The 23,444-nt window shown below is 37.3% G+C and overlaps 1 protein-coding gene across 1 annotated transcript in view; it reads left to right on the top strand.

The window, feature by feature from the left end:
- The window catches only part of ARHGAP32 (Rho GTPase activating protein 32), a 173,354-nt gene that overhangs the window by 69,640 nt on the left and 80,270 nt on the right, over positions 1-23,444 (top strand). The window contains exon 8 of the mRNA XM_017871179.1: positions 18,222-18,303. Coding sequence (XP_017726668.1) covers positions 18,222-18,303 — 82 coding nt within the window. The remainder of the gene's footprint in view (positions 1-18,221; positions 18,304-23,444) is intronic.

Genomic DNA, 23,444 nt, shown 5'->3' on the forward strand with positions numbered 1-23,444 from the left:
AAAACAAATTATTGAAAACAAAATGGAATTTCTAACTTCAAAGACTGATTTGTAACTGATAATGAAAAATCTTTCCTAAAGGAATGCTATTTTTCATCTTGATTGGTCTTAGAAAAGCAATCATATCTCCATGGATCATGTTGGAGTGTACCTGTGAGAAGAGGCATTGATGTGGGGGGTGCCTGTGTAGCCAGGAGCAAGTCTTTAAATGTTACTGTCAAACTTTTTTAAAAAAGAAATTCAGGCTGGGGGCAGTGGCTCACACTTGTAATCCCAGCACTTTGGGAGGCTGAGGTGGGTAGATCAGGAGGTCAGGAGTTCAAGGCCAACATGATGAAACCCCGTCTCTACTAAAAATACAAAAATTTGCTGGACTTGGTGGCATATGTCTGTAATCCCAGCTACTCGGGAGGCTGAGGCAGGAGAATCTCTTAGAACCTGGGAGGTGGAGATTACAGTGGGCCAAGATTGCGCCACTGCACTCCAGCCTGGGTGACAGAGCAAGACTCCGTCTCAAAAAAAAAAAAAAAAAAAAAAAAAAAAAAAAGGAAATCAGTATTTTAAGGCAGGAATCCACAGTTCAGCATTGCTTGTTGTTTCTACACAATTAGTCCATTTCTAAGAGCACTCATGGTTAATTGCAGGGAAAGGTGTGAAAGGTGAGACATGTTGAGCCTCTGTTACCTGCAAAGTATAGCTCAGTACTTTACACGCAGTGTTTTCTTTAATTTCACAAAGCTTCTAGGTAGTTACTCTCCTCCCTTTTTATGGGCAGAAAACAGTTTTTGAAATGTTTAATAAGTAGTCAGTATGCTAAGTCAGTAAGTGAAGGGAGTAAGGACTCGGATCTAAGTCTGCTCCATCTCATTGCCTGAAGAGCACTAAGCATGATTTCTACATTCACTCTCAGATTATTAACGTTCTTCACATCAGTTTTCTACTGTATAGAAAGGAACATCTTTCCTGCTCAACCAGCGAGAAGTATAGTGTAAAGATTAGCCAACTACAGACTGCAAAGCATGTATGATTACTGGTGGAAACATTGCTGTTACTGTGTGTTATGTTTTTATGTGATGATTAATCAATTGTATGCTGGGGAAAAACTCTTCAGAAGACTGTTCACGACGTCCCCTACCTTTGTTAGGTATTTTAAAATTGTAAGCATGTGCCCCTCCTGGGAGATACTCTGTTGAGAGAGGAAGACAATCATGGTAACTGTAAATCAGACATATTTCCACATCCTAATTTTCAAGTTTAACTGAAATAATAGCTTAGTTCGGTGGTGTTTAGACTTTTTATTTTAATCCAATGGAATTATTAATCAAATAGAATCGTGCGCAGAACCTCAATGTGAGAAAAGGTAACCATGGAGCTACCCTGATTGGTTCGAGTCAGAAACGCTGGGCCTTATCCCCATGCAGTCTGCTTGACTGGCCTCCTTCAGGCCTTCTGCAGCAGCCCCAAGGGGCCTCAGTAGGGGTGAAAACCATGAGTTTAGCTTACTAGCGGACCTCACTTTGTGTAGTAGATATATCAAAAGCTATTTTAAAATTTTAATTTTAAAAAGCCAGCCAACAGTCTAAAGTTAATAGAGAAACATGTTCTTTATAAGGAGATTTTTTTTGTGACAACTTTTAGAAGGATAGTATCTGGAGTTTTTAAATTTCTCTAATGTAAATTATGTCTGAATTCTTGGTATTTTCATATATTCTGATGTGGCTGGGGGATATAATTTCAGAAGGCAAATAATCATATATATGTGATTGTATATGATATATATACAGTGTTGTGTGTGTGTGTGTGTTTATTTTTTTTTTTCTGTTATTGGGCATAACAGGTGACCCACTGACACTTTTGTCAGTGGGAGCTGTTTCTAGGGTTTATTCATTCCTTAATTGGTCTGTTAGGTACTGTGTTCATTTGCTAGGGCTACCATAATAAAATACCACAGACTGGGTGACTTAAATATTAATAGCAAATATATTTTCCTACAGTTCTGGAAGCTAGAAGTTAAGGTACCAGAAGGTTTAGTTTTTTTCAAAAGGCTTCTCTCCTTGGCTCGCAGATGGTCACTTTCTTGGTGTGTCCTCACATGGCCTTTCCTCTCTGTGTTTGTCTGTGTCCTAATCTCCTCTTCTTGTAAGGACATCAGTCAGATTAGATTAGGGGCCACCTCATTTAACCTAATTACCTCTTTAAAAGTTCCCATCTCTAAATATGCAGTTGATCCTTGAACAACATGTGTTTGACCTTTGTGGGTCCACTTATACACGAATTTTTTTTTTTTTTTAACCAAACACTATTGAAAATACAGTATTTGTGGGATGCAAAACTCTCATATACAGAGGGCAGGCTTTTGGAATATGACGTGAGATTTGAGTATGTGTGGATTTGGCTATATGAGGGGGTTCTGGAACCAGTCCCCCCCAGCTATGCTGAGGGATGACTGGAGTCACATCCTGAGTTCCTGGGGGTTAGAAATTCAACATTATGAATTTTGGGGAGGGGGCGCAATTTTTAGCCCATAATAGATGTCAACCAGTCCTGAATGGAGAAGTCGGTTGGGCCTCCTTTAGGGCTGGCCTGAAGGCACCTCAGGGAGTCTGTTACATAGACTTGGTGGGGAACAGGTCCCTACCTGAGCCAGGCTGGTTCCAGGCTCAGGGCAGGCAGGACATGGAGGACTAGCAGACATCAATACTCTCCTTGGGGTCTCTGTGATGAGTAGGGAGTTCAGAGCTCACCAGAACTCCCTGGAAGGTGCAGGAGGGCTTCCTAGAGGAGGTTACACTGGAGCACAGTGTTGCATGTGTCTTCTTCCGAGAGGATGTCCACATGACCCACTGATGCTTCTGTCAGCAGGAGCAGGTGCACAGGCCAGGCGGGGAACAGCATGAACCTCGGTCCACCAGCTCGCCTGGCTTTGGTTACATGTGAACCTTGTAAACTGGGCTCTGGCTGCAGAACACAGAGGAGGCTGTGTGTCACAGAGGTGGCAGTGTCTTCCCTAGCAGTGTAAAGGAGACAAGGGCCTTGTCTTGGTGTTGGCTGTCACCAGTGGTTTTCCTAGGGATTGAGATGATTTAGTGCAGGCCTCTCTCAGGAGAGAAAGGGAAGAGGAGCAAGGATGCGGACTACTGCTTCCTATGATGGAGGCCGAGTGAGCTGAGGTGTCACCCGCTTGAGCGCTGCTGCAAAGCTTTCTGAAGCTTGTTGTTGATACCCAGGCCCCGTGTGTCTGCACTTGCAGCTCTGCTCAGTTCAATGTGTTCATGGCATGTTATCTGGACTCCACTTTTCTTTTGTCAAGATCACGTTGTGTGTGTGTGTTCTCCTTTCTGGCCGGCTGGCAGGGCATGACAAGGTACAAGTCTCTGTGCAGAGATCCTTCCTTAATATTGCTGTGAACTGGTGCTATATAGTTGCTGTACTGTGATTTTAATATTATTTAAAAAATAGAGCTGGGTGTGGTTCCTCATATCTGTAATCCTAGCACTTTGGGAGGCCGAAGTGGGAAGATCGCTTGAGCCCAGGAATTTGAGACCAGCCTGGCCAACATGGTGAAACCTCATCTCTACTAAAATTGTGAAACTTACCTGGGCACAGTGATGCATGTCTGTAGTCTAAGCTGCTTGGGAGGTTGAGGCAGGAGGACCCCACCTGAGCCTGGCAGGTGGAGGTTGCAGTGAGCCAAGAGCCAGACCTTGTCAAAAATAAAAATAATAATCAATAGACTTGATTTTTGTGTAGTTGCAGATTTACAGAATAATTGAGCAGATAGTTCAGAGTTTCATGTAATACCCCTGCCCTCTTCCCTCCCCTATACCTTCTCCTGTTATTCACATTTGCTTTGCAGTACATTGAATAGAATCAGCAAAATGCTAATCTTTACCAACCATCAGCCGATTAGCTGAGTTTACCTACAGCACTGACTTAAGCAGTGTTTCTATAAGAGTGGTCTTAAGGAGCACCAGGGCCAGAATCACACAGATAAAAATACAGTCTCAAATCATACCTTGCAACTGTTGAAACAGTTCTGGGGCTTGCTTTTTGTTACAATTAACGACCCAATATTGATAACTATTATTAACTAAGGTCCATTGTTTATATTAAACTTCACTTCTTGGTGTGCCTTTTCTGGGTTTTGACAAATGCATGATAGCATGTATCCACCATTATAGTTTCATACTGAATAGTTTTTTTGGCCTAAAAATCTCCTGTGCTTCTCCTATTTATACTTTCCTGCTGAACCCTTCACAGCCTGGGATCATGTCTTTTCCAAAATATCCCTATTGTTAGAATCATATAGTATATAGCCTTTTCAGACTGGCTTCTTTTACTTAGTGATACGCATTTGAGGTTCCTCTGTGTCTTTCTCTGGCTTGATAGCTTCTTTTTTAATCACTATCTAATATTCAGTGTCATGGATGTGCCACAGTTTGTTTATATATTCAAGTATTGAAGGACCTCTTGGTTGCTTTCATGTTTTTAGCAGTTATGAATGAAACTGCTATAAACATCTGTGTGCAGGTTTTTGTGTGGAACGTAAGTTTTCAAGTCTTTCGAGTAAATACCAAGGAATATCGTTGCTAGATCATATGGTAAGAGTATGTTGAATCTGGTGAGAAGCCACAACACTGTCTGCCAAAGTGCCTGTATCATTTTGCATTCTTACCAGCAGTGAATGAGAGTTTCTGCTGTTCCACGTCCTCACCAGCATTTAATAATTGCCAGTTAAAAAAAATAGCCATTCTAATAGGTCCAACAAATAAAGTTAGTTTGAGGAATAGTGTTTACCAAATGTATTGAAGGGTGCTCTTCTGCTCTCTTCATTTTGTTACCAGTATTTCTTTTTAGTCTCCCTTTGCCACTGACTCTTAAACTTGAATGTTTAAAGGAGGCTATGTTTAAACATCAAATCCCAGGACCTAAGCCCCTAAATGTTGTTTCAGTAGTTGTGGGGTAGGATACAAGACTATTTTTGTCCATGTGTGCTGCAGGTAAATTCTGCCAGTCACCTGCATTTTGCCAATTTCTATTCCAAGTATTATACTAGCTCAGACCATAATTTAGCCGTGGGAACAGAAGGATAAGTTCATCCATGTGTTTAAATTATACTGTGACTCTCTTTCTTTTCTTAAACTTATGGGAGTAGGAAGTGTGAAATTATATTAACTACAGTAATTTGAAATTCTGATCTCTGTGTTTTTTATTTGTCACCTAAGGAGTATATTGAATCTCTCATCTTTGTTTTCTGAGGTGTTTCATCATATACTTCAGAAAGTAAAAGTAAAAACTCTTCCCGTTTTCTTTGTTTTTAAACTAACTGGCATTATTATTAGATTTGTGTTCTTGTCTGTAAATGATTGTTAGAAATGTGAGGTGATGCCTCAGAGAGCCCTTTTTTCTGGATAAAGGCATTACACAAATACAACATGTTATCATATTTTAGGATTGTTTGTTATGTGCAGTGTCTCTCAGAGTTTTATCTAGGAGCCACTGGTATCTGAATGACCTGAGAAATGTGATAAAAATGGATATTGATCATCAGAATCTCAGGGGATGGGGTCAGGAGTCTGAATTTTAACAAGTTTTTCACATGATGATTATGCACAGAACATGAGAACTGCTGATCTTGGCTCCCATTGTTTATCTTGTGTGCGGAGAAAGGGAGCAGTCAAACACAGTTAAACTGTGTTTTGTTTCTCCCTCCCCTCAGAAAATCTTCTGTAAAGCACATCTGGGACACAGTTAATCTAATGGCTAGAATCTCATTTAGAGAGCGACGGAATTTTATATACCTACCCCATGTTCTCTTGGTTTTCCATTAGTTGATCAAGGATCATCTATTTTGTTTTTCATAGTTATCCCCAAATATTGTGAGTTTTCGTGCACAAATATCAGAGAAGCAATTCTTGGACAACACAGTTTTTTTACCTCAAGAGTATAATGTGGCTCCAAGTAAGTTAGTTTTAGAGAAATCATCTTTATTTCACAGGACAGATATTCAGAAACCTTATCTTGTATAGTAGTTTAATGGATTTGCTTATTTCTCTGCTTGTTTATGTAAAAACCATCCTATTCATGTAATACCCTAGAATCCAAAGCTGCATCTTTTCATTACTCAAAATCAAATAGAGCAAAATGTTTACTCTCCAGTTAAGTAATGGGAAATCATATCATACTGTAAATTTTCATCTGTAATGTGACATAATTTCAAGAGAAGGGGAATTATGTGATAAAGCAAATGAAAGAAATTGCTGACATTTCTTTAGTACTTAGGTGTGCTTTTCGAAGTGCTCACCACTAACCTTTAATTCCACAACTCTGTGAAGGTTCTGTAATGATCTCATTTTAGATGAAGAAACTAAAGCACAACGGGTTAAACAACTAGCCCTTTGTCATTACACTGTATATTGCAGAGTTTCTATTGAAGCCGATACATTTTAGGCAAAGAACAGATCATGGTAGTAATTTAATGAATAATAGTGGCTCCGCTTGTTTACTTGTATGAATCATAGATTTTTGTACAGTGGAAGATGAGAGTGGACCATCTGGTTCTAAACTGTCATTTTAAAATGGTAGAAATCTGGAGACAAAGAAATTTAGATAAATTTTTCTGTTTCACAAAGACAGTAAGTACATGGTATAGCCAGGACCAGAATACAAGCATGATAACTTTTAATTTTGCATTTCTTTTCCTTTTGGAACATAGAAATATATACATTTTCTTAATTTATGTTTTATTTGTTGCTGTTTTTTCTTTTTAGTGCCATTAGATACTATTGATGTTGGAGATAAATTTCCTACTTGATAGCTTTTTGTTAATTTATAGCATCAGAATATGTCTTACCAGCTGATGCTTAAATACTCAGTTTTATGGAAATTCTTGACAATATGGCTGTGGCAGTAGTTCTTAATCTTATTAAACCCTACACCCTTTCTTTATGACAAGTATTTTCTAAAATCTTTTCTTGTCATTCTAAAATGGAATGTACAAATTATATAACTATCTCCATTAATGTACACTTTGACACAAGCCAGCATAAATTTTCAGATATAAAGGAGAAATAAAAGGAAAGCCATTTATGTATTTAAAATACACGGTATGTTTTTAAATATAAATGCTTGGGACAACTATGTGAAGACCTCGTTGTCCTAAATGTAGTCCACAGACTCGCAGCATTCACTTCAGTCAGAAAATATATAAAACCCATGCATAATAGTACTAAAAACAGGAAATACTTAGGACTGTATCTGAAAAAAAGGATGTGACAGAGCTATATACTGAAAACTACAGAACATTGCTCAGAGACATTAAAGAAGATCCAAATAAATGGAGAGATATACTGTGTTTATGGGTTGGAAGACTATATATTTTTCAAGATGACATTTCTTCCCAAATTGATCTAAATCAAAATCCCAGGCAGGCTCTTGTGTAGAAATATACAAGCAAATTAAACAATTCAAATGGAAATGCAAAGGACCTGGAATATAATAGCCGAAACAAATTTGAAAAAGAACAGAGTTGGAGAACTAACACTAACTGAAGATTTACTATAAAGCTACAGTTTCAAGAGAGTGTGGTATTGGTGGAAAGACAGATAAGTAGATCAGTGGGAAAGAATAAACAGTCCTGAAATACATACATACAGTTGTACACATGGACAACTGATTTTCAGTGAAGTTCAAAAGTTAATTCAGTGAAGAGATAATAGTCTGTTTTACAGATGGCAGTGCAACACTTGGATATCCATATGTCTCTAACATAAACTTTATTTCTTTTACCATCTACAAAAATTAACTCAAAATGGATATTATACCTAGATGTTTATGAAGTATAAACTATACAACTTCAAGAAGAAAACGTAGGAGAAAACTCTTGTGGCTTTGGATTAGGCGAAGATGTCTCTCTCTCTCTCTCTCTCTCTCTCTCTCTCTCTCTCTCTCTCTCTCTCTCTATCTCGGCAAATATTTCTCTTAAATGTGACTTCAGAAGAACAGTTCATAAAAATAATTTAATTTCATCAAAATTGAAAACTTCTGCTCTTAAATTTACAAGAAAAAAAACAACCCCATCAAAAAGTGGGCAAAGGATATGAACAGACACTTCTCAAAAGAAGACATTTATGCAGCCAACAAACATATGAGAAAATGCTCATCATCACTGGTCATTAGAGAAATGCAAATCAAAACCACAATGAGATACCATCTCACACCAGTTAGAATGGCGATTATTAAAAAGTCTGGAGACAACAGATGCTGGAGAGGATGTGGAGGAATAGGGATGCTTTTACACTGTTGATGGGAGTGTAAATTAGTTCAACCATTGTGGAAGACAGTGTGGCAATTCCTCAAGGATCTAGAACCAGAAATACCATTTGACCCAGCAATCCCATTACTGGGTATATACCCAAAGGATTATAAATTATTCTACTGTAAAGACATATGCACACATATGTTTATTGCAGCATTGTTCACGATAGCAAAGACTTGGAACCAACCCAAATGTCCATCAATGATAGACTGAATAAAGAAAATGTGGCACATATACACCGTGGAATACTATACAGCCATAAAAAAGGATGAGTTCATGTCCTTTGCAGGGACGTGGATGACACTGGAAACCATCATTCTCAGCAAACTAACACAGGAACAGAAAACCAAACACCTTGTGTTCTCACTCATAAGTAGGAGTTGAACAATGAGAACACATGGACCCAGGGGAAGGGAACATCATACATGGGCCTGTTTGGGGGTGGGGGACTGGGAAACAGCATCAGGAGAAATCCCTAACGTAGACGACTAGTTGATGTGTGCAGCAAACCACCATGGCACATATATACCTATGTAACAAACATGCACGTTCTGCACATGTATCCCAGAACTTAAAGTATAATAAAAAAAATAATTTTTTAAAAAAACTTCTGCTCTTTGAAAGGCATATTTACTAGTACAAAAAGACAAATCACAGACTGGGAGAAAATATTTGCAGTGATTATATCTGATAAAGGACTTGCATCAGAACATACAAAGAACTCTCACTGGTCAAGCTCAGTAGCATGTGCCTGTAGTCCCAGCTACTTGGGAGGCTGAGGCAGGAGGATTGCTTGAGCCCATGAATTTGAGGCCAGCCTGGGCAACATATTGAGATGCTAATTTTTAAAAAACAAAAGCTCTCAAAATTAGAGAAGAAAGCAATTCAATTTCAGAAATAGGCAAAGGCTGGAACAGATATCACCAAAAGGATATATGAATGCAAATTAATACATACATAGATATCCAGAATCAATAGTCATTAGAGAAATGTAAGTTAAAACAACAATGAGATATTGACTCATACTTATTAAAATTGCAAGGATGTGGAGATATTGAGATTCTCATACAGTGCTGGTGGGAATGTAAGATGCCAACAACTAATTTGAAAACAGTTTAGCAGTTTCTCAAGTTAAACACTCAGTAAGTCATCACTTAATGTTGTCAGTTGGTTCTTGGAAACTGCAACATTAAGCAAAATGACATACTGTCTGATGAAACCAATTTTATCATAGGTTAACTGATATAAATAAGAATTAAGTTCCCACAGCACAGAGTAAGTCAGTTAACAGTTTCCAAGAACCTGTCAATGACATTAAGGGAGGAATCACTGTACACTTACTATATGATCTAACTGTTTAGAGAAAAAAAAGCCTGGGTCCATATAGAAACTCATACGGGAATGTTCGTAGCATCTTTATATGTAATAGTTTAAAACTGGAAGCAACCCCAATATCTGTCAGCAGCAGACTGACAAGTGGTGGTGTTCCATACAGTAGAATAGTACTCAGCAATGAAAGGAATAGACAGCTGATAAATACAGCAACAAGGGTGATCCTCAAAAATATGCTGCATGAAAGAAGACAGACAAAAAAAGAGTATATTATATAAGACTTCATTTATGTAAAATTATAGAAAATGGAAAGTAATATATAGTGATAAAAAGTAGATGAGTAGTTGCCTGAGGAGCAGGGATGGGAGGGTAGGGGGAAGGAAGGATTACAAAGAGATACAAGGAAACTTTTGGGGTTGATGAATATATTATAATCTTGATTGTGGTAATAGTTTCATGGGTGTTTTATCAAAATGTGCATTTTAAATACGTGCAGTTTACTTTGGGTTAACATACTCAGTTAAGGTGGAAGGAAAAACTGCAGGAGCATTCTTGACTTCATGTTGTTCATGCATCCAATCCAGTTGATCATGTCTGCTTCCTCTACCTCTGTGTTGTTTACATTCATATACTCTCCTTCCTTCCTCATGCTGTTGTCATACACTGAAGGTTTTATTCTCTTTCCTAGCCTATTTTTGCAAATTCCTAAAGTGGTGTACTGCTTCTTATCTTCCTCCCTTCCTTACACCTTGAAAGGTATACAGTGCTACTACTTTTCCTTTTAGAACATGCCTATTCCTGCTCTTTTTCTGCTCCGAATTTGTCACTTTTATTTCCTACAGAATGAACTTAAAACTCCTTGTCACGATATACAAGATCATCCAGGATCTCCGAGTTTATTCTTATTTACCAGTTTTACTTTGCACTGCTCTATTTTAAAAACTGGATGTTCTGCCAGATGTAACTATTATTTCCCCCCTTAGTACACAAGTTGCTCTTTTCTACTCTTGTGTCTTTTTATCTATGTGTCTTTCCACTTACAATGCCTACTCTATCCTTTTCTTACTCCTTCCAGGGCTGAAAGGTATTACAAATTAATTAAAACTTTAAAGCAGCTATTATCTAGTTTGTCTTATTTGATACTGTATTATGGCAACTGGGAAAAGAAATTCAATCCCCTCAGCTACTTGCTGTACAATAAACAATTATGTTCAATACTCAGTATTATGCTTAATATTATCATTCCACTGTTCCTCCCAGTTTTTGCCCATCAGTTACGTCCTGCCTTCACTATCCTCCTTTTCCATTGCAGATTCTAGAGCCATGATTACATTCACCTATCACAAATATATTCTTAAACCCTTCACCCTTTCCTCCTTCTCTTTTATCACTAGTGGTCTCTGTTTGGCTTAATGAAAAAAAAAATACTTTACTACTCCTTACTTAAACTGTCATTAGTATCCGATTTTCTTTTTCCCGACACTTTTCTCTTAACTGACTTGACAGTCTCCTTTACCAGGACACCCTGCTCTACTAGACCTCTGACATTTGGAGTTGGACTGCCTTCTTATTCTACGCTTTTTGTCCTTTGATATCTTACTTTCTCAACTTTAAAAACCATATTTATGCCCAGCTCTCAGATTTATACCCTGATCTTTAGCTGTGTTTTTGACTTTCAAACCTGCATAGCCGGCTGCAAGAGTAATTTTTTATTTAAATGGAAATTAGGGAGTTGACATTAAAGGAGACAGTGTAAACAAGGCAAAGAAACCAGAAGCAGTGTTGTGCTTTTGGGGACATACAAGGAGAGTGGGAGGTGGAGGGATTGGTAGGAATATCTCAAAGAGCCCAACGCAAGAATTACTAGGCAATAAGTAAATGGAACCAGAACTAAAAAGTAAGGACCTGAGGAACTTCTTTCCGGTTTTTGCTTCCTTTGGTGTGTAGCAATTGTTATTTCTTTGTCTCTTCTCTTCTTTGTTTGGAAAAATATTTCCTAATTCTAACAATTCAATGGAGATAATTTAAGATTGGGAACTAGTTCCAAAATTATAGCAGGTAAACTAATTGACTCACCGACTTACTATTTGATCAGCTGTGCTGGGATGGTGTTAGCAGGCCGTGGGAGTCAGACTGGGCAGAGACTGTAAAGAAGATTAGGTTCTTTAAGCATGTTTCGGGAGTGGGGAGAAAATAATTAGCATTTCTAGACAATAGACTATGAATTTGTATTGGTTCAAATTTCCTTAGTGATGTGAGTTTTTTTTTTTTTTCTGCAGCAGTACACAGACATGCAAATATGGTACTGTATTGATTTAGTTGTGGTAGTTTGCTGAATTGGTTTGGCAGGAAGTTAATATTGCAAGGAAATTAAGGGTACTGATTTAAAACAAATGCTTAATCACAGGATCCATGTTGGATAGCAAACAAACAAAACAAAAAACCTGGAATTGGGGGGATAAGTACCTTAGGGGGGAAATATGAAAGGGATGGGATGTCTCTGTTGGAACTTGCGTTGTTACAGAATATCAACACTAGAGACCTGAGAGGATAGGAAGTTGTAGTCAGAAAACGAAAAACTGGAGTTTTAACACTCTGAGGCCAAATAATTCCAATTGAAAAATCTGTGGTATATTTTTAGGAGTGAGCAGTGCTTCTACTAAGTTTAATTAAAAAAATGTTTGGCTATGCCAACAGTGCTAAAGTTTCACTAGCCATAAATTAAATAAATAAACCAATAGAAGAGAGTTTTTTTTTTTTTAAGTCAGCAATAAGCACATGATCGTTATGTTGAATTCCTTTTTAGGTTTTTGTTGGTTGCCTCAAAGAGACTATAGTTAGGATTAGGTTCTGTTGTTAATTCTACTGTTTCCAAAGCTCCAGGCTTATTTTATTGCAGTAGTTTCTTTTCTCTTACTCCCTTTAAGTTACACCAAAGTGTTTTTCAGGACACACACTCACTTTGGAAGCCAAACCAAGTTTTCTTTTTGGTTTGAGTATCCCCCAAGGTAGAAGGAGATCAGAAGAACCAGATTACAGTTCATTCCCTTTACATCTCTCCTGGTTCTCCTAGAGTCAGAGGGTGAGCCATATGCTTGCTAAGCTACCAGAAACTGATTACCAGGAGCTGTTAGAGGTGGATAGGTGCAGGACGGAGTGTATGGATATACATCAGTGGTCAGCTGGAGCCAACTGTGAAATTTTGTAGGATAGTTGTTAAAAACAGCCATTATTAAAAATTAAGATATGTACATTTACAATGAAATGAATTGTATTAAAAACAAAGGTAATAATCAAATATTTTTGTAATTCTTTTACCGTTTATGCTCTTGAAGACCTTTCCAGCTACGCTATCTGTATGCTATCAATACTGTATAACTGAGTGCTCTTTTGCTTCTCTTCCCAATTTTGTGTTCAGTTGTATCAAGTTGGTAGCTTGAAACCAGCCACGATGGGAGTATTTATACTGTGAGCACTGGAAAACACTGGAAATCAAGGCCTTTGCTCCATGGAGAACTAGTTGTTAAACATTTATCAGCACACCATGGGATATATTAGCATGTCTGGTGGCTTTTCACTTTTATCTCAAAGACTTGAGTGAAAACTGTCAACAGGAAGGTCTCTTCTCTTCGAGACCATTCCTAACCTCTTCCAGCCTTGTCTCTACCTTGTTCTTTTCCTTCTATTACTATGTTTTTATTACCTACTTCTTTACCATCATGGGCCCTCGATGCGGCTTTTTCTCCATCTTCCATTCTGTTCCTAGAGTTGAATCTCATTTTGACCCCTGCCAATATACCCAATTCTGCTCTCCCTTTCCAGCCATGTACATTAAAGCTTCAGAAATTGCCACAGCTGCAGAAAGAATAATATACAAAATAAGATGACATAGGTAATAGATCATATTTCCAGAGTTCCAGTCACTTTTTACTGTTTGACATTTTATCAAAGTGGTTACTATTTGGTGAAATCTTAGGTGAAGTATTCATCAGAAAAGTGTAAATGTTCACTAACTATACTTTTAAGATTAGTTCCATTCTCGTGTGTAATATTTTCAACAGAACACCATTTTTTAAGATGAAAATTTTGTGATGGTAAAATAGAATCTGTTTACCTTTCACAAATTCATAAAACTGACTCTTTTAAAGCCTCCTTGATGGTTAGGAGTGATTTTGGCTTCAAGAAACAAAAAACTGAGCAGAAAAGATGGTGGATGTCTAGTGCTGAGTCAGCATCTTAATGATTCTCTCAGCCTTTCACTTATGGTCAAGTGAAGACCACCACAGATCTACCTGTGCTCACATGCTCACAGCACAGCGGAGGAGACAGGATGGTAGCAGAGCTGTGTTTACATGTGTCGTGGCTTCACCTGAATATAGGGAGTCTGAGAAACTGTATAGTTTAGCTAGTAGTTAGTGATATTACACTTATGATAAAGTAAAACAAGAGGGCAGGAATTGGAGTTAGGTATTAGGTGAGCCTACTGTAGATCTACCTCTGTATAGTATGCAGTAGCATTTCCCTGTATACCTAAACCTAATTCATTGTGATGAATTTAAAAGGTGAATATGTAACTAATGTATCTAATATAGTTCCCTGAGAAGTACATTAAGCTTTCTTTGTTCAGTCTTTGTGAGGAAGTGATGGAAAACTTTTTTTTTTTTTTTTTGCCAAAAGATACTTGAACTTAGAAACTAGCTTTGCGCAGTGGCAGTATCGTAGCCAATGAGGTTTATCCGAGGCGCAATTATTGCTAATTGAACTTAGAAACTAGGCTAGTTACTTTCACATAAACTCTTGAGGTGTAGGTAGTGTTATCGCTAATGTTACAAATTAGGAATCTAAGACATGTTAAGCAGTTTGCTCTACATCATAGAACCTAGTGAATGGGTAAGCCAAGTTTAGAATCTGGACTTTTCTCTCAGGCAGGTTGCAGATGTTTATATATTGAAATGAATTAGAATGTTATAGAAAGAATGATATTTGAGAGTCAGGAAACTTAAGCAGATATACACAAAAGGTGGCATTATGTGTAATATCCATTTGATGGAGGAGCTAGAGCCTTCTAGCGGTTCTGGTAGCCAAATACTGGGATAATAATAGCATTTTACTTATGCATTAACCCATTTATGCCTAGTGTTTCATTATTGAAACGCTAAGCCTGTGGGAGTTATTTCTATCCTACTGCTCAGGGTCATTGCCAAGGTCTGATTTTTCATAAAAAAATTTTGCAACCTCCACCATAAATGAGTTAAAGCTTTAGAAATTGCCACAGCTGCAGGAAGAATAATATATGAAACAGGCTGCCGTGGTTAATAGATCATGTTGTTACTAGACCATTAGTTAACAAACCAATGCATTTTACTCTATGCATTTTATTTATACTAATCCACTTAATTCTTATCACAAACCTTATGAGATAGGCATTATTATTACCATGTTTATACAAATCAACTAAAACACAAGGAGGCTAAGTGACAGACCTAATCTAGTAAGTGGCAAACTTAAGATTGAACCCAGATACTTTTTTTTTTTGTAGTCATGTGTTAGCCACTTTAATATAAACCGTGATGAAAACTCAATTACAAGAGTTCAAAAGGGCATAGAAAAACCAATGAGTTTCCACTTTATTACAAGTTTTAAAATCTGAGACTCGTTAAAAAAAAAAAAACTTATATGTTAATTTCAGCTGAGGGTTAATTTTTTTCACAAACTAAAAGTTACTATATGGGAAGATCAGTGTAGCAAACAGTACAGTTTACGAACCCAAGCCACAAACTTATTGTTAGTAATCATGGTAAGAAACATAGCCAAAGACCAGCTGATGCCTCAGTTAAGTTTGAAAGAAGCTCTGCCTTCTGTGAAGGCAGAGAAGAAATATGCAGGCGATTCTCCCTCAAGAAATTTGCATAGAGGCTAGCCAGATGTGGTGGCTCTTGCCTGTAATTCCAGCACTTTGGGAAGCTGAGGCGAGTGGATCACCTGAGGTTGGGAGTTTGCGACCAGCCTGACCAACATAGAGAAACTCTGTCTCTACTAAAATTATAAAAAATTAGCCAGACACGGTGGTGCATACCTATAATCCCAGCTATTTGGGAGGCTGAGGCAGGAGAATCGCTTGAACCTGGGAGGCAGAGGTTACAGTGAGCCGAGGTCGTGCCGTTGCACTCCAGCCTGGGCAACAAGAACAAAACTCCATCGCAAAAAGAAAAGAAAAGAATTTCATAGAAATAGAAAATGTTAGAGCCTTTACCACAAGTGAAATTGCAAAGCCTGAACATATTCAACTCAATCCAGAGAGCACCAAACATAATTGGGACCAAGGTAGAATTGAACATTTAATTTCCAGCTCTGCGGCTTGGAGAGCACTGTCATTTCAGATGTGAAAACCAGCTGCAGGTGAGCTCTTTTAGAAACACGAACTTTATACTCCATAAATTCTGAAACAAGGCAGATATTTCTACATTGTTGTTTGAATTTCAGAAGGGTACCTCCAGGCATCAGGGTCTCTTTCAGAGTCACTCTTGAAATAGTTACATCTTCCCAGCCTTGGTAACCACCTTTTTGCAGTTCTCTAGCCTTTGCATGCACTGAAGCACACCACTTTGTGGAATGACTTTTAACATTAAATCCATCATGGCTTAAGTTCACAAAGCAGCTATTTCCAGGGCACCTCCCATCTCCTCGGCATGAGCAGTTTCCCAGTTACTGCTTCATCCCCCCAACCCCTCTTCATGAGAGTCTCCAGAGCTCATAGCATCAAGATCTCCATTGCTGGGACTCAAACCAGACTACATCTGGAAGCTCCACTTTTCCAGCTCTCTCTGCTGGAGACCAAAGTGACAGTTTGTTGCAAAGACTTGTAAAAACAGAGATTATTTACAAATGTATTTTTGTATACATTTGTGTAATTTAGAACCTGGGGCTTTTGTAATCGCTTTCCAAACCCTTTTATGAGGGGTGGAACCCTTACATGAGGCTATGCTGGTAACCATGCCCCATATCCCTTCTCATAACTGACTTGTGTAAGAAAAACAATGAAGATTTTTTTAAGTTGACTCCTACCTGGTTCTAATCAGTCTTGGAGGAATTTCTACTCATTTAGTAAAATAGGGAGTTGAGTAGAATATATGAAAGAATTTCACCAATAAAACAAATACCTAAAACATCATTTTGGAAGGCAGTGCATAGGAATCCCAAAATCACATCGTGTGAACGAAACTGATCATCTGATAATGATACCTCATCTCTACAAAAAATAAACAAAATTAGCCAGGTGAGCTGGTGCATGCCCGGAGTCCCAGCTACTCAGGAGGCTGAGGTGCAAGAATTGCTTGAGCCTGGGAGATTGAGGCTGCGGTGAGTCTAGATTGTGTCACTACTTCAGCCTGGGTGACAGAATGAGACCGTGTCTCAAAAACAAACAAATAAAAGAAACTGATAATCTATTAATAACCCTTTTCAGCTCATGATAACCGGTTTATATCTTCATAATTTTAAGAACTACCATAGAATATGGATCTAGAAATTGAAATAAGAATGTAGCAAATGAGTATGTGAAAATAATTTCACACAGATGGAAATTATACAGCTCAGAACTTGATGATGAATCATACTCTTGGAAAACTATTCCATTCTTCCCCAGAGTCTGTCAACAGAGGGATATACAAAGTGATGTAGTTTTCATATTTCAGCTTTAACATCTGCTGCATGGCAGCCCATTTATATTTTTATCTAAGGAAACATCTATAAATATTGATAAAGATTTCCTTTTTGCTTTTGTTTCCAGGCTGTTTATCTTGGTATTTATCCTTTTGGCTATACAGTATCTCTGGATGATCTGGAACTCAGCATTTTCCTAATACGGCTTGTTGGAATTCCAAAAACAATGCCTGCGGTTCCACTACTAGGTCACTGTGGTGTGTTCCTCAAAGTCAGAGTCTGTTGACACTGCTGAGATGGGCTGTTTTCTTCTTTCTTGCTTTCCCTCTTATCCATGCACTACTAGTTTTTAAAAGCATTGAATACCAGGATTTTAAATGAGAGATTATTTTACACATTTATTTCAGTCATGTCTTCTTTCTTTTTTTTCATGAAACCTGGGGGAGAGTGAAGAGAAAGTTCACAAAAAGTTTGAGTTGTGGCTTAGTGTTGATTTAAAAAACCCATAGAGAAGACAATAAACATAAGTTGGCAACAGATACCAACATAACTGGATTGAGATTTCAGTAAAGCACATTATTCAATTATGAAATTTTACCTACTTGCATGCATAGCTCATTATCAGACTACATATTTTAATTCATGTAAGAAAAGATTGGGAAATTAAAAACTAAAAGGATAAAAGCAGACTTAGATATTTGGACAAATAAAACAGATAACTCTATGTACTCATAGCAACAGATTGTTTTATTATTTGTTTGTGTAATAGGCATCATCTGTTATTTAGAGTCTTGGAATAATAGAATCATTTGGGAGGGACTGTAGAATACATTACTGGAATTCAGTTGGCAGTGTTCACGTATTGGTCTGTTTGCTGGTTTAGAATCCTTTCTTTGTTGCTTTTCATCAGGTGGGACTCTTTCCTGGACACTGTGTTGAGTTAATTAACCAAAAAGTTCCCCAGTCAGTGACCAACTCAGTGCCAAAACCAGGTGAGTACATTTTTTTCACTAGTGTAGTTATTTTATAAACTGCTTGAAGACACAGATTTTCTGTCAGTCAAGTATTCAGCTTGTTTTGCTATTTTTGCATTTATTGACATAATACTACATTCTTAATTTTATATGATTTTGATTTTTAAATGTATTCTTATTTCTCTGTTGATTATTTTGAAAAGGTTTACATTCATTCAAATTTTTAGGCAATTTTAAAGAGCTGTGTGCTCCATTAAGCTTTGTCATTATTGACTTTTATAGTTGCATAATAGCAGTGTAACTTATTAATGAATAAAATGATAAAAAAATAGGTTTAAAGAACTAACAGAAATTGTAGGCTTAACTGGAAATTGATAAATGAAAAGTAAGTATATTTTAAAAGGGCATATGAACATCAAAACTATTTTAAAAAGCATTTCTTATTGCTTATATAGTATACTTACAGTGCTACATAAATATGTAGAATATATTACAAATAAAGCATTGTTGAAGGGGATAAAAATCAAGAAAATGGGAATTTTGGTATTTATTGAGGTGATTTAATTTTGGGAAGATTCAACAGAATGCCTCGTCTGGAACTTTTTGATGATGTCAATTTAAAAAAAATACAAACAAAGTCTAAAACATTTTGGAGAGAAGAGAGAAGAGGGAGTCATCCAACTTTATATTTCCTAGCTATATTAAACATTTCTCTGTCCTTTTCACTCCCCAATAAAGTGAGAAGGAAAAAATTTCTGGGCCTCAGAATTTATTTGAACTGGTTTCCTTCAGTATATTTTTCTAGTTTTAGGACCTGTATGTAAGTAGTTAAGAGGGAAATGAAAAAAAAAAAAAAAGAAGTTATTCTTTATCCTTTTGTTATTTTCCCACTTGGCTCCCAAAGCTACATCAAACAATCTTTGTAATAGTATTTAAGTAAAGGCTAATAATACCTTTCAAAGTTTATTTCTTCATAGGAGACTAGGGAGTCATTGTTCCCATTTCTCTCATTGGAATTTGTTTATTTTAGACTGACTTTATTGCTCAGTAGAGAAAATGCTTCAAAACAGGGTTTTCTGCAGTTCTGCTTGAGTCAGGATTCTCAGTTCTTTTCAAAGCAATTTTATCCTTCTTGGGTAAACTTTTTTAAAAAACTCCTAAGTGGGTACTTGTTCGGTAAATCTTCATTAGTAACTGTAGATTTCATTCTTTTTAAAAATACGGCATTATTTTAAACTTAACTTTTTGAAAACTCAGCTTTATTGAGATAAAATTCACATATCGTGCAATTTACCCTTTAAATTGTGTAACAGAGTTGTACAGCCATCACTACAGTTAATTTTAGAACACCTTCATCACTTCATAAAGAAATCCCATATCCATTAATAGACAGTGCTCCCTGCATACTACTCCCAGCCCTAAATGACCACTTGTCTACTTTTTGTCTTTATTGATTTCCCTATTCTGGACATTTTGTATAAATGGAATCATATAGTGTGTGGTCTTTCGTGATGGGCTTCTTTTACTTAGCATAGTGTTTTCAAGATTCACCTGTACAGTAGCATGTATCAGTACTTCTGTTTTAATTCCTTCTTTTTTAATGGCTGGATAACATTTCATTGTATGCATACACCACATTTTATTTGTTTATTCATTTGGAGTTGTTTCCATTTTTGGCTACTCTGAATATTCATGTACAATATTATATGTGGATGTGTTTTGATTTCTCTTGGGTGTATGTCCAGGTGTGGAATTGCTGGGTCATATGGTAACTATGTTTAACCTTTGAAGAACTGCCACCTGCACCATTGGTGTAGCTGTACCATTTTACAGTTCCACCAGCAGTGTATGAGACTTCCAGTTGTTTCATATCCTTGTCAATACTTGTTTTTATTTGGATTTTTTTGATTATTACCTTCTTAGTTGTGAAGTAGTATCTCACTGTGGATTTGACTTGCATTTTGCTTTTGGCTAATAATGTTTAGCCATTTTATATGTCTTTATTGGCTATGTGTTCATCTTCTTTGGAGGGTATATATTCATATCCTTTGCTTATTATTTTTTTCTTTTACCTTTTTCTTTTCTTTTCTTTTTTTTTTTTTTTTTTTTTTTTTACGAGACAGGGTCTTTCTCTGTCACCACAGGCTGCAGTGCAACGTTGTGATCGTAGCTCACTTCAGCCCTCAACTCCTGGCCTCAAATGATCCTTCTGACTTAGCCTCCCGAATGACTGACATTACAGGTGCACACCACTGTGCCCAGCTTATTTCTAAATTTTTTGTAGAGACAAGGTCTTGCTTTGTTGCCCAGATTAGTCTCAAACTCCTGGTTTCAAGTGATCCTCCCACCTCAACCTCCCGCTTTTGCCCAGTTTTTAACTGGGTTATGTGTGTTTTTGTTACTGAGTTGTAAATGTTGCTCATATATTCTAGATACAAATTATTTACCAGATGATAATGATTTGCAAATATTTTCACCTGTTTTGTGGTTTGTCTTTCACTTTCTTTGGTAGTATCCATTGATGCGCACAAGTTTTTACTTCTGATGTTTCTTTTGTCATTTATGCTTTTGGTTCCTTATTTAAGAAGGCTTTGGCTAATCCACAGTCATGATTTACTCCTGTGTTTTCTTCTGAGAGGTTTATAGTTTTAGATGTTACATATTAGTCTATAACCCATTTTTTTAAAGTTAATTTCTGTGTATGGTGGTGAGGCAGGGGTCCAACTTCATGAGGTTATCCAATTGTTCTAGCACTGTTTGTTGAAAAGATTATTTCTTTCCTGTTGTATTATCTTGATATCCTTGGAAAAATCAATTGACCCTAGACACAATTGACCCTAGGTTTATTCCTGGACTTCCAGTTCTCTTCCAATGATGTATGTGCCTTTTTTTGTTTGTTTTTTTGAGGCAGAGTCTCACTCTGTCACCCAGGTTGGAGTGCAGTGGTGCCATCTCAGCTCACTGCAACCTCCACCTCCTGAGTTCAATCAATTCTCCTGCCTCAGTCTCCTGAGTAGCTGGGATTACAGGTGTGTGCCACCACACCCAGATAATTTTTATATTTTTGGTAGAGACGGGGTTTCATCATGTTGGCCAGGGTGATCTTGAACTCCTGACCTCGTGATCCGCCCACCTCAGCCTCCCAAAGTACTGGGATTACAGGCGTGAGCTACCACGCCCAGCCTCTATATGTCTTTTCTTATGCCAGTACTACCCTGTTTTGATTACTGTTGTTTTGTAGTAAGTTTTGCAGTGGGGAAGTATAAGTCTTCCTACTTTTTTCTTCTTTTTAAGGGTTGATTTGGTTTTTCTGAGCCCCTTGCATTCCATATGGCTTTAGAATCAGCTTATCAGTTTCTACAGAGTAGAATGGGATTCTGATAGAGAGTATATTGAACCTGTAGATCAACTTGGGATATTATTAACAATATTAAGTCTTCTAATCCCTGAACATAGGATGTTTTTCTATTTATTTAGATATTCTTTTGTATTTTTAATTTTTTTCTTTAGAGACAGTGTCTTGCTTTGTTGCCCAGGCTGGAGTGCCATGGTGTGATCATAGTTCACAGCTCCTCAAACTCCTGGGCTCAATGCATCTTTCCACCTTAGCCTCCTGAGTAGCTAGGACTATAGGCATGTGCCACTGTGCCAGGCTAATTTTTTAGTTTTTTTGTAGCAATGTCTCACTGTGTTGCCTAGGCTGGTCCTGAACTCCTGGCCTTAAGTGATCCTCCTGCATGAGCCTCCAAAAGTGCTGGGATTATAGGCATGAGCCACTAGGCCCAGTCAGTTTAGACATTCTTTAATTTGCTTCAATATTTTGTAGTTTTCAGAGTATAAGTTTTATATATCTTTTGTTGAGTTTCTTTATAAATATGTTCAATTCTTTTTAATGCTATTGTACTGGGAATTTTAACATTTCATTTTCTTATTCTTTATGGCAAGTCCATAGGAATATAATTTTTGTATGTGGATGTTGTATTTTGAAGGCTTGTTGAACTGTTTATTAGTTCTAATAGTTCGTAGTGGATTCCTTGGGATTTTCTATATACAAGATTATGGCATCTACAGTAGGAACTTTTTACTTCTTCCCTTCCAATCTGGATGTCTTTTTATTATTCTTGCCCAGTGGTCCTTGTGAGAACCTCTAATACAATATTAAATATAAATCTCAAGTGCAAGCATCCGTGTCTTGTTCCTGATCTTAGGAGAGTACATCTAGTCTTTTACCATTAAGTAGGGTATTAGCTGTGGGAGTTTCATAGATGTCCTTTATCAGGGTTGAGAAAGTTCCCTTCTGTTTCTTGTGTGTTAAGTGTTTATAAATAGGGTGTAGGAATTTTTCTGAAGGCTTTTATTCATCTATTGAGATTATCATGGGTTTTTATGGTCATTATTTTGAAGTTACTAAAATTCAGCATCAAACATTTAATTTCCTGCACATTATTTTTATCCATCTTTCTGTGGTGTAAGCTTAACTTATTTTAGTTGTTACGTCTCAACTTTGATAGTATTGACTCAGATGTAGTATAAACTGAATTTTTAAAGCTTAGCCTAATATTGGCATTAAAATAAACTATCAATCAAGTGCTTTCTCTTTCTCTTTTTTTCTTTTTTTGAGACAGAGTTTCGCTCTTGTTGCCCAGGCTGGAGTGCAATGGCGCGATCTCAGCTCACTGCAACCTCCACCTCCCGGGTTCAAGCGATTCTCCTGCCTCAGCCTCCCCAGTAGCTGGGATTACAGGCATACGCCACCATGCCGGCTCATTTTTTGTATTTTTAGTAGAAATGGGTTTTCTCCATGTTGGTCAGGCTGGTCTGAAACTCCCGGCCTCAGGTGATCCACCCACCTCAGCCTCCCAAAGTGCTACCAAAGGCGTGAGCCACCGCACCCGGCCCATTCTCGTGTTTTGAATGGAGAAGTGACACTTCAAGTAGGGATAGCCTCCAGAAAGTTAGTGTTGGGAAAGTTAATCAGTTATTGATAGCTCTGGAAAACAGGTTTGTATTTGTAGACCTGCATAGCATTGTTATTTCTAAATTAAGAATCACCAAGAAAAACCTTGTATACCTTCAAAAGCTAATATTTTGTCTTTTGTGAGCAGCGTTGCAGAGTTAGCATAAGGAAATGTGCTTTTTTTTTTTTTTTTTTTTTTTTT

Source organism: Rhinopithecus bieti, unplaced genomic scaffold, assembly GCF_001698545.2.
Source record: "Rhinopithecus bieti isolate Rb0 unplaced genomic scaffold, ASM169854v2 scaffold_5750, whole genome shotgun sequence".
Taxonomy (NCBI): Eukaryota; Metazoa; Chordata; class Mammalia; order Primates; family Cercopithecidae; genus Rhinopithecus; species Rhinopithecus bieti.